Source organism: Pinus tabuliformis, chromosome Q (genome assembly GCF_031772625.1).
Source record: "Pinus tabuliformis cultivar Carrire ecotype Pingquan chromosome Q, CPIR1, whole genome shotgun sequence".
NCBI classification, from domain to species: domain Eukaryota; kingdom Viridiplantae; phylum Streptophyta; class Pinopsida; order Pinales; family Pinaceae; genus Pinus; species Pinus tabuliformis.
The window spans coordinates 1,349,579,021-1,349,599,964 of record NC_142296.1 but is presented as its reverse complement, the minus strand read 5'-3'; the positions used below and the strand labels follow the sequence as shown (position 1 = coordinate 1,349,599,964).

At 35.4% G+C, this 20,944-nt stretch overlaps 1 protein-coding gene across 4 annotated transcripts in view; it reads right to left on the bottom strand.

Annotated features, from left to right (window-relative positions):
• Positions 1–4,181: 4,181 nt before the first annotated feature.
• The window catches only part of LOC149224888 (uncharacterized), a 346,270-nt gene continuing 329,507 nt past the window's right edge, over positions 4,182–20,944 (bottom strand). For all 4 annotated transcript variants that reach the window (XM_089386320.1, XM_089386318.1, XM_089386317.1 and 1 more), the window contains 2 exons: positions 5,128–5,185; positions 4,182–4,765 (listed from right to left, as the gene is read on the bottom strand). In XM_089386320.1, the coding sequence (XP_089242446.1) occupies positions 4,692–4,765; positions 5,128–5,185 (132 nt within the window). In that variant the 3' untranslated portion in view covers positions 4,182–4,691. The remainder of the gene's footprint in view (positions 4,766–5,127; positions 5,186–20,944) is intronic.

Below are 20,944 nucleotides of genomic sequence, written 5' to 3'. Positions count from 1 at the left end.
GTCCTTGCTTTATGACACAATTGTTTGCGCCCTTGCTTTGTGCAATTTCATTTCCATCTACGCTAATAACTAATCACACAATTCCAAATAAGTTTTATTGAGATATTTTGAAATGTAGCTATGAGATGTAGTTTTGGGTTATCAAGATTGTGGTTTTGGAGTTGTTGGGAACTCAACACAAATCCTAGTTGGTTTAGAGACATTACAAACAATTAAACACAAATTTTGGAGACCTTTCATTCAAAGATCATCTTCAAAAACCAACCAAAAATAGAGAATAAGTATTCCATTTTTTTATTGAGATTTTATTCACAAATATTTCTTGAAGAAGCCATGAAAACTAAATATTGTCAAATTTCATTAGTTTTGGATAATGTTTAGCCTAGAGGAATTTAGGACTAATCAAACTTTGAGGGTTCAACACTAATAGTGCCTAAATACCGTGTGTGCTTTTTGAAATAATGTCCTTTCTAAGAGATAATTATGGAGAGATTAGTGACATGCTTGTGCTATTTCAAGCCAACTTGCCCACCTGTACATTTATTTTGTTGAAGAAGATGATAATGCTGATTATTGTTAATTGAAACTAATTTTATTCTTTTTGACATTAAGAAATGTGTTAATTAATTGATTTACTTAAAAATTTGTTTATACCATCAATCAAATTATAGAGAAACTTTCTTTAAAATTTTGTTTCTGTCATCAAACAATTTATAGAAAACTTTCTAAATTTTTTTTCATGACTAAACAAGCTATGGAGATATTAGTAATGTTACAAATAATGTAGAATTCAATTCTAAGTGCTAGCATTATCTAATTTCTTAGTATCACAAAGGTTACAAATTCTTTCTTCTCATAGCATTTTACGTATTGTCCAACACTAAGTTTCACTATGGAGCTTGTGAAATTTGATTTTGATTTGAGTAATGTAAGATATTTATTTTTAAGTTAACCATAGAAGAAAGTGTAGTAAATGCTCTCTTTATAGTGCATTAGCTCTATTATTTTGTTTTGGATTGTAGTAAATGCTCTCTTTATAGTGCATTAGCTCTCTTATTTTCTCTTTAATTGTGGCATTATAATTTCATTTTAAACCTCATTGTGATAGTGCTCTTGATATTATTGATATTTTGAACTATGGTCTCTTCTTGAATCATACAATGTGTTAGTTAGGAAACAATATCTTCGTGCCATCCTCTTTCAAAGCAATGTTAGAAAGCTTTTTTACCCTTCATGTTAATTATCTTATACTTGAACATTAGGTACCTAATCATAACCTTATGCCGAATGGGAAATATCCCAACCTCTAAGAGGAGAATATGATAGGGGTATTTTTCCTAACTTTAAGATTCTAAACTATAAAGCATTGATGAATTTGATTTATTTTTCTCCAAGTTTCTCTAGAAATGTCACAACCAAAAACTTCACAATGAGAAAGGATAATTGGAATAACAAAGATATCAAAGAGGGCTGTTTTTCCTCCCATATACTCAAATGTGTACTTCATAGTTTTTCTCAAGACTGTAATGGAATTTTTACTCTCCATTAATCCTTTGTCCAATTGAGCTTGTGATGCACACAACTCCAAGATACATGTACAAATTGAATTTCTTTGAGTTTTTACTACTATAAGTGAAATAAGGGTAAGTGATTTGATTGAAATTGATTATCATAACCTTGGTATTATCAATATTTAGTGACATATTGGTGCTAAACATAAATATTTAAGATTTTTTTTTGTTACCTTTTAAGATCATAGGGGTTCTTTGTCAAAATATCAATATCATTGACACGAGGAAGCAGAGTGATAACCATCCCTGCAAAGCTAGCCAATGCAACTTGCTTATTGTATAATCATTGCATTTATGCTATCTTGTACTAACATGTAGACCCAAACAAGCACCTTTAATTGTTATATTTTTGAATTTATTTTATATTTACATCCCCTTAGTGCGCTTTTACAAAAGCACATGTAAGTTAGAATAAAAAATATAAACCAGTGTCTATAGTTGATTAGAAGACTTTCTACCTTCCACAAATTTATGTTATTATCTCTTCATGTGAATGCATGTGGGTTAGAGTAGAAAATATAATTAGTATCTACAGATGATTACAAGGTTCTCTACCTTCTAGATATTTGTTATTATCTGTTTATGTGAATGCATGTGGGATTGTTTTTATTGACATCTTGGATAATTTTGCTTTTAAATGCATTTAGTTCCACTAGGGTCACAACAACAAGAACACACAAGACATACACTTTTTTATGATATATAAACACAATTAGTTAATCTATTATTTCACTATAAGATCCATTCAACACTTAATTCTTCTGTAAAACATTAACATGATACCTCAAACACTTGGCTCTAACTACTTATACTCGCATTTGGCGAATTGAGTATTAGTGGATGACAAAACATGCCATGATTTTCATCGTTGAATCACAACACAATATGTTTCATTATAAGTCCTTTACATATACCAGATTTGGTCTTCCTCAATCATTTATTTCTATCAAGATAAAAGAAAAATATTGTTAAATTTGAGATTTTTGGTGAAAATAATTATTAAAACCATCTTAAAACTAAAATATTGATGTTCATATTAAGTTTATAAAGTGTTTTAATCTTCCATATTAATTTATATTTTATTTATAAAAAATTATTTAAGTTGCAAATTTTTTCTAATGACACTTAACATACTCCTTATTTTTGGGTGCATTATGAAAAATAATCTAAAAGAAAAGTATAAAATTATTAAAAGATGTCTTTTCTACACTACAAAGAGACATCACCACTTTGATATTCACATTGAATTATCATCAAATAAACCCATAATCGCATCTTGTATATGTCTAATTTTCTCACCATTAACATGCATCTTGTTATGTTTCTTAATTAGTCTAATTTTCCTATTGTTTTCAACATGTTTGCATTATAAAATATCTTCCACTTACATTATCTCTTATTTGGTATTAAGAAACAGGTAAATTATGAAGTGACAATTATTTGTAATATAAGAAAGCATCAATCATGATTATTACTAGAGCTAATAAGTTACTGCCCCTTGCAAAATTTACTCCAATGGAAGTAGAATGGTAGTTCCTTTTTTTTCCCGAGTTACTTGGCTATTAACAACCTGGGATCATTGGGTGTTGTTACAAGTACACAAAAGTAACAGGATTCTAGACTAGCAACGCAATTAGTGGATGACTCTGTGGTTGCTTCTTAATACTTGATGTCAAATTGGTGAACAAGTGCTGTCCACAAGATTTGAAACAAAGTCTCCTGGCCAATGCCCCCAACTTACCACTCAACCAATGCATGGTTAACAAATTTTAATTCCTATACACACCGTGTTTTTTAACGTTTGATTGGAGGATTTATAAATTACAATCGATGATATGAAGAAAGAAGAGTACGGAGAAGATGGCTGCAAAGGTAACTATAGAAACAACAAGACAACAAAACATAAAGATCACAACAGTTATGACTTGGGGACAGAAATTGTCAGAGTCAATGATTGTACAATTGTAGTGTCAACCGTCCTCAGCATATATTTATTTGGAATACAAAAGGCATCTATTCATGCACTTTTGGGTTGATGCCGTTGCGAATTTCTCAACCTTTTATGATCAGTGTTTTTATGGTAAGCTTCCTTTATAATGTTACCAGGAGCAAAACCCATGATACGGGTCATTAAATATGGTATTAAAGCAAGAAAGCAAAATTTTCTTATTTACTTTTAGACGTGGTCAAAGGAAAATTACTGTTGCAATTTCTTATGCAGCAGAGAAACTAGGAGCAAATTTATTGATTTGAATATGAGCACTGTAATGCTTATGCTGCAGCATTTTATTATGTATTAGTAATCGTAAACCATAACATGACGATGAATACTATTGCAAAAATACGTAGCCTGCCTAGATCTTACAGTAAAATAAATGATGATTGCCTATTTTAGAACATGGCATTTCTAACAGCATAGATGATATAAAAGGAAACTGCCCACATTTCAACCAGAGAAACATGCATCAAGAAAATGTTTAGTTTTCCTAAAAATTAATGCATGATGTCAATTGACTGTTCTAAATTCTGCCACATATGAAACTGGACTGCTTTGGAGATAAAATGGCAATTTTCATTTTGGAGCTTTGAATCAGATACAGGGCATCTGGATTGTGAACACTGACTTGGATTTATTACTTGTAGCATTCTCCACTAACCTTACGTGGTCTGTTACAGTTCCGGTCACAAATTGACGCATTTCTGTTATTGAATTGATCAAGACAAGGGTAAAAACATCTGCAAAGCACTTCAGCATTGCAATGTCGCTACAGAAGGAAATACACCATATGAAATCACGGAATATATATGTACCTTAAATTCCCATCGTCCAACAGGGATCATAAGAGATATGAATAATCGTACTTGATCTGTTTTGGAAATCCCCGTAAGGTCAATCAAGTGACACGAGCATATTACATGAGGTGATATAATGAATCACCATTTCCGAAGTCTATTCATAATATTAAATGAAGAACAGACTTAGAAGTTAGAATATATATATATCAGGGGACAAATTAGACTTCTCCAAAGAATTAAAAATGCAGACTCAAAAGCTTGGGAAAGGTCCAAATAAATGTCCCCAAATCTTTCTGATAACTCATTGCAAAGGCAAAGACATTTTTACTGTGTTTTCTTCTCTGCTTTAAGGGCTTCATAGGAGACCATTACTTCTTTAAACTTCGCCTCTGCAGCTTCTGTAATCAATTGGATGAACATTTAAAACCCAATGGTCTCAAACACGAAATAATTTAACCCAAATAAAATTCAAGTCCTATAGCACATGGTCTTAAGTAACCTATAAAATTTGGGTTCTGTCCATGTAACAGTGATTTTTCTTCTACAATTCATACTGTGTTACGCTAGAAAAGTATGATTCCAGACAGGAGACATTGGCACTAAATAACAAAAAAAAAACAACTCTTCTTGGAGTTCAAGCAAATATACTTGCCTTGAGGAAGGAACAAATGCAGGTTACAAATTGAAAGACACTAATAAATGCCACAGAATTTCCCATTGAATAAAATGGAAGAATTTCGACTGGCAGTTCAGTACTCACCTTTGTTTGTTAGGTTCTGATCTGGATGATATTCCTTAGCTTTAATTCGGAAGGCAGCCTGCAATTAACATTCAACATTAAGCCTGTCTTCTGTCGTATTCAAAACAACAACCTGAAGTTTCTAATTCATGTATTTTCTTTATGAAAGTAAATTTCTACATATACCAGGCAAGTTTTTCCAGAAGAATATTTTTCTGCCATCATTCGCTATAATTTCATCTAAAAATGATTTTGCAAGCTTCTTGTTATCAAACACACAGACACACAGGCACACACACATCCTCTAATGCAGAATTAAGCAAAAAGAGGAGATATTCCACGTGTTATAAAGGGTAAAGTGCCAATAAATAAGATAGCTTGTGATGAATTGGGAAACCACCATAATGTAACTCTAAACCAATGTTGTTAGAACTGGACAGGTCATGGAACTGGTAGATCCCCCCCCGGACAGGGAACTGACCAGAACCGGACCAAAAAACCGGTCAACCAAAAACACATAAAATATTCAAATTTCAAATTTTAAAGAAAAACATATATATTCATGTGCATCCATATGAATGCAAACCATTTATACACAAATAAGCAAAAGATCTCATTTATATAACATGTAAGGATGCACATAACCAAAATAACACCGAGTGCAATCCATCTATGAACCAAATGGCAAAAATACATCAAAAAATAGGCCCTAGATGGCCTCTAGCATCCAAAAAAATTATGCTATAACATGTACCTAAAATATTCAAATTTTAAAGAAAAACATATATATTCCCATGCATCCATATGAATGCAAATCATTTATACACATAAGCAAAAACTTTTATTACACATAAACAAAAGGTCTCATTTACATGACATGTAAGGATGCACATAACCAAAATAACACCGAGTGCAATTCATCTATGAACCGAAAATACATCAAAAAATAGGCCCTAGATGGCCTCTAGCATCCAAAAAAAATAGGCCTACAACATATCCCTACATATCATCAAAAACTTTGCCTATATTGGGATCTTCATCATCAATATCACCCTCTAAGCATTAAATTAAGATAGAAAATGCTTAGCATGTCAATTCAACATTTTGTTTGAGTGATCGGTACACTTTTAGTAGGATCATGATAGAGGAGTTTAACAACCAATGCCACTAACATCAAGGTACATATAGGGCTTGGTGCTCTTGATTAAATACTAGTTTTGTACCCTTGTACATGACAAATCCCAACGAAAATGATGCAATCCTCCCAATCCTAAAAACTGTTAAGTCTGCTGGATTTTGAGTGAGATCTAAAATTCTACTTTCTCCATATGAAATCCAATGAGTTTGGAACCACTATCAAACATCCCGAGTCATTTTATGGTAATGTTAAAAATTTAAGTAAAAGACATTACCATGAATTGCATAACAATATTATGGCCATAGGCTTAAATATTAGGCACCTATTGTGAGCCAATAGCTAGCTAAGAGAAAAATTAAAAGAAAAAGCAAAATAGGCTTTACAAAATTGGCCAAAAACGATTCAAGAGGCTAGTCCAAATTGGTTTTGCCCTCCAATCGGTTGGACCACCTGGTTCAAACCAATTCGGTCCGATTTTGATAACATTGCTCTAAAGCACATGTTGCTTAATGTGCCTTTGTTATATTTCATCACATTACATCATATTGGAGTGATATACTCTAAAAGCCCCTCTTAACACTACAATTCTAACTATTAAAGTTTAATAAAAACAAAAAAAGAGGAAATTTTCTTACGTAGGTTTTCTTCTCTACAAATATTGAATCTTGTTAGTACTCAATCATGCTTTCTCATCATCCACGTAGGGGTAAAATTCCCAGAATCATATAAATTCCCCAGTTCTCAAATTCTTCGAATTTCCAAACTTCAAATTATTGAAATTCATGGGACCTAAACAACTTGGACAACAATCATCCTGAGTTAAACCACCTTTGATTCCCTCTGCATCAAAGATTCAACTACTCAAAACAAGTGATCCTCCTCTGTTTCATTGTCACAGTTCACAACTTCATAGTCAATCTCCAATGATTCTTCAATTGGAGACTAATTTTTGTTGTGGAGACATCATTTTGGGATTGAAAGAAGGCATGTTCTTGGATATGTTGAGAGTATTTTGACAAATATCTTTTATGGTTATCGCATGTAATGGAATATTGCTAGGGTTTCTATTTTCTTTCTCTAAATGATGTTTACATGAAATGCTTGGTAATTATTGCATGCTTTAATCTTGTATCCTTGAACTCCCTAGAAAACCTCCTAGAGAGCATTTTTTCTAGTGAATTTCTCCCCTCATAAAATGATAGCTAGGGTTAGGAAGTGAAAACTAGGGTTTTCCGTTACTTCCTTCAAAGATTTGATATTTCCATGGTTAAGTTCCTAAGATTCCATCACCCAAGTAGAGAAAAGGCATTGAAAACCATCTTGATGATCAAAAACTCTAAAAAATTACCTCTTTCCTCTTTCTACATTTTCAACCCTTCAATGAAAGCCGCTAGGGCTAGGGTTTAAGACGAATTCAACTAGGGGTTGAGCATTGGAGCTGATTTGGCACTCTCCCACCATGCTTGACCTTACAACATCAAAATATAGCATATTGCATGGTAAAAAGTATCTCTCTAGGGCTGACGTCATCAACCCTAGGTAATTCTAAGCCTTATAAAACCATAATCCTACACAAAAGCTTCAACTTAGGGCCATTTGAAGGATTGTCACTCCATTAGTTGATCATATCTTGTAAAGCAAACCTTTTCCCTATGCTCATATGTCTAGACGTGCCATTGTTGAGCTACATCTTGAAACCCGAGACTACAAGTCCTATTTCCTAGGTCTAGTCATAGGTACACTATTCCTTATTATGAAGAATTGTGCCTTGTTCCAAGTTAGAAGTACCTTGATCAAGCCTCCTAAACTATCACCTTGATCCTATCAATCATACAATATCCTTAGGTGATCTATACTGGGAAGCCTCCCATGTGGTGTGTTGGAGAATGTAACTAGTTTCGGTCTTCATAATTTGTACCATTATGTATTTATGTAAAAAGCAAAAGAAAAGAAAAAGAAAAATTATTATTGTTATTTTTCTAGAAAAGCATGTTCTTCATGCTTCTAGGTTTTGAGTCAAAGAGTCAAAGTCCTATTTTGGACATATTGTAAAAGAAAAAAAAATTAAAATGTAAATTTGGGACAGAAACCCCTATAGGTGCCAAGTCAGCCTACATGTCAAGTTGGCCTTGCCCCAATGGACATGTCTTTTTGCACCCCTCTTAACTATATAAATAGAGGGAAGATGAAACTCATTTGGGAACATACACTTGATGATTTGTGGTCTGAAATATCGCAAAAAGGACAGAGAGAAGTGGGGGGCCAAAGTCTGAAAGAAAGTTCTTATTGAGCTAGGGTTTGTGGAAGCTTTGTCTTGGTACATCTCTTGTTGGTCTCTTGCTGATGGATCTGCTCGAAAGAAGGAAGGCTTGACTTGGCATCTGGAGGTGGAAGTTTTCTGTGGTTATGGGTCTTGGATATCTCATTTGATTTGATTCTATAAGAAGAGAGTTTTCTGGGTTTTCCTTTTGGAGGGGTTTTTCCCTAGCTTGGAGCCTATATCTTAGGTTCACTGTTTTCCTACGATCTTCATGTATTTTGGTAATTGTTTGATGAAATAAATAGAATAAAATTAATAATAAGCCAACAATATTCACAAGCAATTCCTTATGAAAGGGAAATCTAATAATAAGTTGAAAACCCCCTGATTTCCAAAATGGTATCAGAGCTAAGGCTGAAGGATGAGGTTTTGAAGATCACTTATATTGGATTTTTGGATCAAAATCCTTGAGGAATCTCTCTTTCTGTGGTTTTTCTGGGCTTTCATATCTCTGTGGAAACCCTAAAAGGATCCGATCCTGTCACTGTGGAAACCCTAATTAAGAAAGGCTCGATGCACATGTGGAGACTTGCTAAGGCTTGTACATACAATTCTGTAACTCACACAAATGGCTTATATCTACAATGAGCTTGCTCTGTGAATTTACAGTGTCTCTTGAATATATTATGTGGCACAACAATGCTTTTCAGTGAACAATATAGCTAGTTCCATTTATGAATTTAATCATGGATTTGTAGATTGCTTTATACACCATGACATTACAATGGTTTTGGAGGATCGAATCTGTCTCTGTGACTTAATAGAGGCTCGTAGTTGCCATATTTCATGTATGGTGACTGTTGACTACTTAATGTCAACTACCTCATGAGCAGATTACATGTCAGAGCAACTAGTCCTTTTTTTTAGAATTCATCATCAACATACAACTTTAGGTCGTTAAATGTAATCCAAATTCAGCAGCCCTGTGGGCCATTATGTAAAAATGATTCTAGTATGTCTATAAAGCCTTGTAACACATCTAGGTAAGCTTATGATTTTTACCAAAGAGTTTCACTCTAGGGAGTTTTTTTTCCTCCGCTAATTATTTGTGTTTTTCAACTGCAAATAATTAGTAGAGTTTTTCTCTCAAATATACCCCAAAGCTAGAGTGGGGCTTGATGGTAAGGTCTTAGGTGAGTCCTAGTGTATTGAGTCCATGTAAATTATCATACTAGATCATGTCTAAAGTGTCACAAAATTTGGTTGTGTCTAGAGTCATTATTTTTATTTTCTGGTAAAAAAAGGGCAAAATAATTAGCTAGAAATTAGTCAAAAAATTAAAATGAGAGGAAATAAAATTCTCTCCAAGTGGAAAAATAATTAAAAAGAAAATGTGCACTTTCCCAAAAAGGGATCAAATTTAAGGTTGAGAAAAATTCCATTTCCATGGCAAAAAGTCCCACAAAAAATTTGTTGGGCCAGAAGGAAAATATTTTTCAAGGAAATCGAATTTTTTGTCCAAGTGGTGATTTTGAATGAAGAAATTTCGAGAAAAATTATTTTGAAGATATTCCAATGGTCCAAAACCACCCCAAAGTTAGCAAATGGTCCATCCAACTCATCAATCAAGGAACTCAAATTTTTCTATGGATCTGTGCAACAATAATCAAGGGTTTGAATTTTCTTTGGAAGGATCAAGCCATGGATCAAGTCAACTAGCCATTTTTTCCAATTGTAGGGGCTTCACACTCTCGTTTTTCTTATATGAGGAAGCTCTTGTTCCTCATTTGTATCATGAAAAAATTTGTAATCAAGCTCTAAGTCAAGCTCTGCTGGTTTGTAATATTTTTTCTAGAATAATAAAGAAGTCTTTGGGGTCAATTCATGGTGGTGTTCCTCTTCTGTTTTCTATGGTAAATTCTTTCTGAATATTGTTCTTAATGCTCTACTGGGTTTGAATTTTAATAATTGTTATTTCATTAGCCAGTTGTGGATTAACTATTTGCACAGGTATCTTGCATTAGTTATTGGGCTAGAAAAGCATTTTAAATTTAATCGATATAGCAGGTATCTCTAGATCTTTTGGTTTATTTTGTTATCTAACAATTTAATTTTAAGTGTGTAAAGATCTTCAATGATTCAGATCTTGGGCATTAGGGGAAGTCTTTGGTTGGACCAAACAACTCCCAAGACATAGAGATTAAAGAGCCCACTTTGTTTGGTTTCAAGGCTTATCTAATGAATATATTTGGCAGGATTTCTTGGCTATTTCTCATCTAAATTTTTTATCTCACTTATCTATCTCTATTTATTTGTGCTTGCATTGGACAAATATGCTAATAAGAGCCATTGTTTGCTAATCAAGGAACCCTCATTCCTTAATCTAGCCTTTGTAAATTTATCATGTATATATTTGTCCATCTTGTATATATCGATTGGGGTTTTTCTTTTGTTCTTTTGCAGATCTGAAGAGAGGGACAAGGGTTTTATTTTTAATTTTGTTTGCAGGTGGATTAGCGCAACGAATCAAAGAGAAACGACTTTTTTTTAGGCTATACCTTCACCTAGCCTAGCGGCTAGGGTTTCAGTGCAAAGATCTTTTTTTTTGGGGGGCCATCTAGCATCTTAGCCCTCTCTCTTCAGGGCCGCAAGCCTATAGGCCATCTCTAGGCCTTTCAAAAGGAAGAATTCAATTTTTTTGGCTTGGATATCATCGATTTTTTTTTTTATGCAACCACTAGGGTTTGAGACCCTTCCTCACACCATAATCTAAATTGTTTGCAAGGGTTTTCACTTAAAATTTTTGTAAATATTTTTTTTTGAATTGTTTCTCAAAATTTTTCTCTTGAAAATCTGACTTGGGTTCCAATTTTTGCAGATCAGATATACATATTTTGGACTCAAGGTTTTGTTTATATTTACTTGGGCTAGCCGCTGACCTCTTGGCTCATTTTTGGCCTAGCCGCAAGGCCTTTAGGGCCTCATTTTGCTTCAGATATTAAGTGACTAACCCTTGGTTGTTTGTAGAGAAATCGTTCACATTTTTTGAAGGGTTTATCCATTGATTTTTAGCTAGGGGTTAGCCTTCTTGGGGTTGATCCTTGGAGACGATTTTTGGAGACTAGCTGCAGGCCTTAGAGGCATCTTTCTCCTAGCCGAGGGCTTGAAGAGGGCCGCAAACCCTCTCTAATCCGAAACACATTAAGTTGGAGGGTTATCGAAAAATGTCAAGAGGTCAAAGGCTTGAAAAAATTGCAATTTCATCATATAAATTCTATAAAATTTATTTAAAATTTTTAGGCCTTTCTCCTTGCAAGGCCATGAGACCTTACGGGTATATTTATCAAGGCCGTGGCTTGGAGCAATTCGTTTGCCATCAAGGCTCATCCTCTATTAACTTGTAGCTTGAACCTTGAGGAAGGATTTGTTGTTGCAAGGTTTCATTCGATTTTGTAATTCTGCTCAAGTTCTGAAGAGCCTTCCTTTCTGTCTAGAGGGCTTTTCCTTCCTTTTGTAACATTAATAATAAATTCATCTTCGTGCTTGAAGGGAGCTTAGGATTCAATCCCATGGTATCCCCCTCCTTATTTAAAAGGGAGGACCTCTTAGCTTAGTTTCTCTTTGCTTTACTTCTAGATCTGATTACTAACCTCTTTTCCTTGCTTTCTTTTATCTAGTTGGATTTCATTGTCATTTTCTCGTCTCTAATCTCATTTACATGATAGATTAGTAGTAATTTTTCTAATCACTATTAGCAATCTCATTTGCCATCTTTCTATTGTGCTTTTGCCATATAATTCTCACTTGTTTTAATTGTCATAATAACGCATAAGTGAAGGACATTTAAAGGGCACTAATAACTAAACACATTTGAGCTATTGTTTCTAACATTTGATCTAATCAAATCGGTTTTATTGTTTCATTGAGTAATCTTAAATTTGCTTCATTAAATCATTGTTGTAAGCTAATCATCTTGTGCTTTAAGTAAATCTTGATTATAAGTGGATTGGATTTTCCCTTACTGAAGCATCTTGTTGTGATTGGATCTCATTGAAGCATTTGCATTTGCATCTTAGATCTAAATTTGCATTCCTAAAATTTACCTCCAAGCATAAGCTTGGTTGATAGAAAGATAGGACAACCTTCTTCATTATCCAATTTGAGAAGCTTGACCCTTAAACAACAGTTAAAACAAGTGACCTTGTAGTTCTCTTGTGGTCGAGTCCCTTGTAGGAATGGAGGCACTTGGGTTGCTAGAATTCTTGGGTAGGTATCGTTAATGAGGCCTTAGCCTCCTTCCCCAACACTTCTCCCAACAACCTTGTTCTAAGACTTGCTTCGATAATTGAGGAGAAGGCCTTCACCTTAGAATAGGCATATAATTAAAATTAACCAAGATCTTGCATCACACATAGGTAGATCTTGCATTCATTCATCTTGCATTTCAATTGATTATTGTAATTGGGATTGTGAGCTCATTTCATACTTGCAAGTCTTACATTGTTGTACTTGTCATTTTCAAGTTTATTGTCTCTTGAATATCATCTTTACTTGAAGTACAAGTCTTATTTATATTGCAAGCTTATCTCTTATTGCTCATATATCTAATTGTTTTAATCTCTTGATCTGTTGTACTAACCTTGTCTTGTAGCATTGCTTACCTTATAACTTGAGATATCATTTATTATTGTGCAAGTAGTTTTAATTCATATTTTGAGCATTGTTATTAAGGCACTGATATCTCACTATTTATTCACCAACTATAATATTGATCTAATTGAAAATTTATCTTTAACACTTACATTGCTCAATAATAATCATACTTGCCAACTAACGTTGAATCAAGTTGTCTACAGAAGTGATTACCTTGCCCTTAGTCTCCTAGAACTTGTAGTTCCAACAAGTTTTCTTTTTCCATTTATCTTTAGGGACTACCCCACATAGCTTGTCTAGGAGGAAGCTTAAATGGAGTGAGTAGGGAATAGGTGACAACCCCTGATCTGAGCGTTGCGCCCTAGGTGTACATTTTGGGTGAGAACAATCACAATGATCTGTGACGACTTCAATTCTTTGTGGATTATACATGTATATATAATATACTCTAAGGTTTACTACATAGTCTTCATTTTGTGTGTCGCATTCTGCTGTGTGGATTGACGTTACACAGGTGGGACTACTTGCAAATCGATTCCAAACACCAAAACTACAAAGGTCGGAGTTGGTGATGGGACTTGCTTTCATATTGCTTGTATCCTCCTACACTACGGGCATATGGGTGACGCCTCCAGAGATTTGAACATAGGTGGGACTACATGCAAATCAATTCCAAAAATTTGCAATCATATAGTGAATCAAAATTTGGTTCGATGGCTCAATCTTGTGATTTGCTTGATCAAATCTTTCATAGTAAAGCTTGCATGTGTTGGAAAGTAACTAGGTTCGGTCTTCATAATGACGTGTAATTGTGATTTTATGTAAATGATGTAAAGAAGAAAAATAAAATTATTATTGTAATGCTTGCCTCATGGGTTTCATGAGCAAGGAATTTTATTTTTAGATGGCTCCCATTGTGAGCCTTTAGGATTTGTCATCTAGTCATAAAAGTCAAAGAGTCAATGTCATGTATGAAGAACCCTTCTTGGGCATGTTACAAATGTATATAAGTCAATAGGATTGTCAAGTAGCCCTCCAAGACAAGCACAAGTTATCCTTCTTCAAGTTAGCTTCAAGATGAAATATAAAACTCATGTCGGCTCACCTAAATTGGAGACACAACTCTTCACATGGTCATGTCAGCTAATTTACATGGGAAGATTACTATAAATAGGCAACTTGGCCTATTCCACAATCAACAAGTTTGGATCATCTCTGAAATTTCGGTGGCTAATTGCAGAGACAAGATTCGGTGAAGGAGCTCAGATAAGGGTACAGGAACTCAGGATAATTACAGTGAACAGTTCATATATATATATATATATCACATGATATATAGTAGTAAACAGTTCAGATTGCAGTGAGATGCTATTACAGTGAATAATTCGGATGCTACTATAGTGACTACAATAACTACAGTCTCGGTGCCATCTTAGTGTGACCATAGTTCGTTTCTATCACAATTTTGGTAACCATCTTAGTGTGCTCGAATAGGAGATGATCTTAGTGTAACCACAGTTCGTTTTGATGCTACCACTGTAACTTGGTGCTAAGAAGGTTGAAGTAGAAAAGAAGTCAAGAAAAGGAAAAGTTCAGAAAGTTGATAATCAAGAGAACTATTGTCTTGGTCTTGGGGCAAATAGGTCAAGGGTCTTGGTATTCGTCAATTGGAATCTCTATAAGAAGAATTTGTGCGGGTTTTCCTTTCAAAGAGTGAGAGGTTTTGGCCCTGGCTAATAGTCTAGATTCTGTGTCTCTTGTCTATTTATGTTCATGCATTGGTCGCTGTTTGATGAAGAAGAACACTAGCAAACTAAGTAAAACAAGATCCTAATCTAAAGAAGTAAAAGGAACTCACAAGCAGTGACTAATTGAAGAGAAATCACTTAATACTTGATGCCCTAGATTTCTCAACAACATGTCAAAAAACACTGCACCACAACTAAAGTATTGTGGCTCGAGAATTACGTCGGTGACAGGCTCACCTGTTCTCTATGACAAATTTTCCCTATAATATGAATTACGTTATCGCAACTCTGAAGTACTTATGGTGACTTCACTCAATTGGTTATAAGATATACAGGTGGCATCACATTCATATATCAAAGGCATCACTATGCATCGTAACATCATTTGGCCAAATTCTAACATTTGTAACTCATCTCATGAGACACTATATTCAACGGATCTAAAGACTTGACAGTAGCCCTGTTGCCTGTCAATATCCTTGACAATGAGACAAGAAGTCTATATGACAACAATTTAGCAGTAGACTTGAATGATCTATGTGTCTATGAAGATGATGGTTAAGAATGCATAGGTCATATATCAACTACAAATAGTGGTCATCATAACGCTGACTTGAAGTTTGCTGCCCGGTTATGGCTCGTTAAAGTAAATGGTCTCACATCTGTGAATGATCACTCTATATGTGATCTAGAGCTATTCTGCATTCAGTAGATGTCTTGCTCTATGAGACAGTTCTGCGCGATGATATACATTATGACACTCTATTTGATGAACTGCACATGCTTATGGCTTGCATATACAAAGCCAAAATTTGATGTACTTGAAATCAAAGGAATAGAACGTATGAAAGAACTGGTGCCTTGGTCACGTTTTTAGCAAAATTCGAGAGAGGAAGTTGCACATATGGCAAAGGACACCATATATATAATGATGATTTCTTATGACAACGATCTCTAGGCTCGTGTCAAATATTTCTACATTGGTTTGGATTATGAGATCAAGACATAGTGAAGCACGTCCTTGAAGAACAGTCTTTGCAAAAAGACATAAGGTAAACTAAAAAAGAAAAGGTATATACAATTTGTTTTATGTGCATTTCATATTATGTGATCATTAGAAAGGGTCTGTTTAGTAATTAGGGTTTTTCAACTTACTTTGCATGATAAGAATCTAGGGTCTGTAGATCTTACATTTTTGAAGGTTTTTGGCATCCAAGGTTCATAAACCCTGGATAGGGATTGGATTAGAAAACCCTAGAATAGTGAAAACCCTAACCCTAATCGATTTTTCCATTAAAGAAACTAGCTCTTGGGAAATAACATTTGGGGTATGTGGCAAAACCCTAACATGAGTTGAAATGAATAAACCTTAGGGATTGAAAGTCAAATCCCTAGGGCTGATCTTTCCGTTGAATGTGAAAACCCTAATAAGGGTTAAATCAAGAAATTTAGGGTTTCTAACTAAGAATCCTAAGAGTTCACTCTTTGAGAATCCATGGAAACCCTAGATTGTCAAAATGGACATCATGCTCTTGTCTTTATATATTTTGCTTGGTTGTACTTGTCGGTGAAAATTGTAGGTACATAATAAAGGAAGCATGGAGGGAACTATAAGGACCTTGAAGGAAATGATGTTGAAGCCTCCAGCCGATGAGTTCATTTCAAGAACACATTGATGATTGAAGGATGACGTAGAACCTCATTGTAATGCAAAGATAAAGCATGTAAAGAGGATGGAAAGAGAGTTCGTTTGATGATATTAATCAACATCAAATATGATCTCTTGAAGAAAGAGAAAGAGTTGACAAAGACAACTCCAGAAAAGAAGGATTGGAACCTATTCATGCAACAACACTTTGACATCATGTCATGGCAAGAAAGGATCACAAAGATCCTCTACAAGAATAGAGTTATAAGGAGATTCTTCAATATGTAGAAGAAGAATCATGATGACATGGCAAAAGTATACCATACTCACAGATTATGGAAGCAAGCTTCCTAGAAGTTTGCAGGTACAGTTGTAGCATGAAGGAAGTCTCATCTTCAAGATGAGAAACAATTTGATCCAAAGGAAGTGGACTAGATGACCGGTTGAAGAAAAAGAAATATGATTGGTAGCATGAGCATGATATGTTTTGAACAAAAACTCTCTCGGTTGAAGACATGATAAGTTGAGCAACATCCGATATGGTCCCTTGAAGTATGGAAGATTGCTTACTTCAAAGGGAGTTACAGAAACTCTGATAGACATGACATTAAAGCTTGTTTAAATCATTATGAAGAATTCTCATGGATGATTGAAAAGGCTAGAAGCATGAATAGGATTTCTATCATGAAGAAAGAAGAATTCTCTTTCACTGATGAGGAAAAGTACTCTAGCATGAAGATGGGCCATATAGAAGGATGTTGGTATTTGATAAGAGCCAAAAGCAAGACATGACATCATGACTCAGTAACTCTAATATTGATTTGGTATTGATGATGTGGTTGGAATTTGACTTTGCTACCTGGAAAGATATGTTGCAGGATATACATATGGCAATTGGGATATGACTGGTTGCAATTCAATTCAATGAATGTATGGATTGAGTGGTTAGCTTTACAAAAATGTGGTATAAATGTGTACGCCACATTTGGCAGAAAAAGTAGCAGGACATGAGCTAGCTCAATGGTCATGTTTTGATGAAGAAGATCACTTTCACGATTAGCAGAAACTATGTCTAGCTCTACTTTAAATGGCTCAATATAATGCCTTTGCCGATAGAGGAAAGTGATATGAAAGGTTGATGGCCTAAACCCTGTCATAGTTTGGTTCCAGAAAAACGAAAGCTCAATTGGACGGGATGCGAAGAAAAGAAGGAACCATGCAACTACTTGAAGATCTCCATGAAGCACTAGTAGCTAATATATTGATGAAGACATGCTAAAAGAACTCATGGTTATAAATCTCCTCTATGCTTAGGAGGAAGTAACAAGTCTCCTTGAACGTTTAAAAAGGAGAAAGGATCTATTCCCTGATCAATAGGGAATGAGAATCTCATCTTTGGTTGAGAGGGAGATGGACATTATATTCTCTTCTTCATGTGTCATGCACTAAGCCAGGACTAACAACCATACATCTAATGAAGGCCATGAAGGGAGAATGGGGAGGAGGATTGGATAAACATTTGAGGTTGATACTCCTTGAGGATAAAGAATCCAAGATAGGAAGTGCACTGACACTCTTTAAGGATTGGACAGGGATCGAAGATAAGAGTGGTCAAAGAGGACTAAAATTCTTTGAGGATGGGTAATCTAAGATAAGAATAGTCCTAAAAGGACATACCTAGTGAACATCTGGATGAGGTATGTGCCTTAAGAGGTAGTTTGGTGTCTCACGTAAAGCCTCCCAACATAATGCTTTGATGTAAATAAAGCTTGTTAGTTAAAGACCTTACTATGTTGACAATGCTGGTTATGATGTTGATGCTTAAAGGTGGCTTATCAATCCGACTCTTCTTATGACAATATTACAATTATCAATACCTTCCTATAGTTAAGAGGGATTGTTGGAGAATGTAACTAGTTTCGGTCTTCATAATTTGTACCATTATGTATTTTATGTAAAAAGCAAAAGTAAAGAAAAAGAAAATTTATTATTATTATTTTTCTAGAAAAGCATGTTCTTCATGCTTCTAGGTTTTGAGTTAGAGTCAAAGTCCTATTTTGGACCTATTGTAAAAGAAAAATAATTTTCAAATGTAATTTTGGGATAGAAACCCCTCTAGGTGCCAAGTCGGCCTACATGTCAAGTCAGCCTTGCCCTAATGGACATGTCTTTTCATACCTCTCTGAATTATATAAATAGAGGGAAGATGAAACTCATTTGGGGACACAAACTTGAAGATTTGTGGTTTGAAATATCGCAGAAAGGACAGAGAGAAGTGGAGGGGCAAAGTCTAAAAGAAAGAAGTTCTTCTTGAGCTAGGGTTTGGGGAAGATGTGCCTTGGTACATCTCTTGTTGCTAGTCTCCTATTGATGGATTTGCTGGAAAGAAGGAAAGCTTGACTTGGCATCTAGAGGTGGAAGTTTTCTGTGGTTATGGGTCTTAGATATCTCATTTGATCTAATTCTATAAGAAGAGAGTTTTTTGGGTTTTCCCCTTAGAGGGGTTTTGCCCTGGCTTGGAGCCTATAGCTTGTGTTCACTATTTTCCTGTGATCTTCATGTATTTTGGTAATTGTTTGATGAAAGAAATAGAATAAAATTAATAATAAGCCAACAATATTCACAAGCAATTACTAATGAAAGGGAACTCTAATAATAAGTTGAAAACCTCTCGATTTCCAACAATGTGAAATTCCACTAAAGAACAAGAGGTGGAGTGCTAAGGCGATAGTGGCATCCATGTCATTGTTGTGTCTTAGTCTGGCCTTGCCTTGTGAGGCCTCTCACAAGGCTTGCTAGATTTTTAAGCAACACACCCCCTTACCGAGGCAATAGATATGAGAGCACAGATGGGAGTATACCTAGCGACGAGAGCAAAGGTCTCTTCATAGCCCACTCCCTCCTTCTGGGAGAACCCTCTTGCCACAAACTTCACTTTGTATTTTTCTCTGATGTTGTTCATAGCATGCCTGATCTTGAAGATCCACCTGGAGATCACCGTCGATTTTCCCTCCGGCATAGGAACTATTTCCCACACATCATTCTTCATAGTGGAGTGATACTTCTCCATCATGGCAACCCTCCAAACTTGCTGGTCTATTGCCTCCTCAAAACTGGTAGGCCCATAATCAATGATGCTACTCATGAGAGCCATATAACTGGGAAACTGCCTTAAAGGTCTACTCTCCTTGAATGTGCTCCTAGGTGCCTCCACATGCTCCTAAAGCATCCCTCAATTTTTTCTCTAGCCATGGAGGCCTCCTCCTAACAGAATTGGAAGGAGCCTCCAACTCCTCCTAACTTGAGGATTGAGTCCTTGTTGTTGGTGGCGATGAACTTTGCTTAATCTTCGGAACCTGTTGCTCATCTTTTGTCTCTACTAGAAGCGGCTCATGTGACTTCCTGCTTACCAAGCCCTCCTCAAACTTGATATCTTGGCTCACTATGGTATTCCTCTACCCTGCAATGAAAACCCTATATGCCTTTGAAGTCTTGCTATATCCCACAAAAATTCCCTTCATTGCTAAGGCTCTAGCTTTGTCCTCTTCTCAACTGGTATAAGGGCATATACTGGACAACCAAAAATGCAAAAGTGGCCAATCTTTGCCTTCACTCCAAAGAATGCTTCTTTTGGAGTCTTGTCCCCCAAGACCTTATGAGGACTCTTGTTTTGTACATACACTGTCATATTACATGCCTCTGCCCAAAGGAACATGGGAAGATCTTGGTCATGAATTATCGTCTTGCAGCTCCAACTATGCCTCGATTCTTCCTTTTAACAACCTTGTTCCACTATGGGTTGTATGGCTCCCTCTTTATCCCTGCCTCCTTGCAAAAATCTTTGAAGTCATTAGAGGTATACTCACCCCCACTATCCGACCTCAAGACTCCAATCTTTCTTCCTGTCCAATTCTCCACCAGAGCTTTAAACTCCTCATCCTTGGTCCTCATGAAGAAAATCCACATCCTCCTAGCGAAATCATTGATGAATGTCACATGGTATCTAGAACCCTTCAAAGATGCTACTGAAATCGGACCACACATATCTGTATGTACTAGATCCAAGATCCCCTTGGACATGCTTTCGCTGCCTAGAAAAGAAGCCTTAGCATACTTGCCAAAAGCACATCCCTTGCACAAGTTGAATTTCCATGGCACATAAAAATCTGGTTTGGTCTTAAAGTCTTTGACACAAACACACTCAAATTCCACAACCATCCTAATTTGCATAGTGAAATCTACACATATCAGTGAATCAACTAGTACACATGACAATTTTTAACCTTTTAAACCCTTTTTTGTTATATTACAAACTAAAATACAACATTCTAGGGCTCCCGTACTAGGGATCATGGCCCTCATAAAATCAACCTGATACAAGAACACAACTA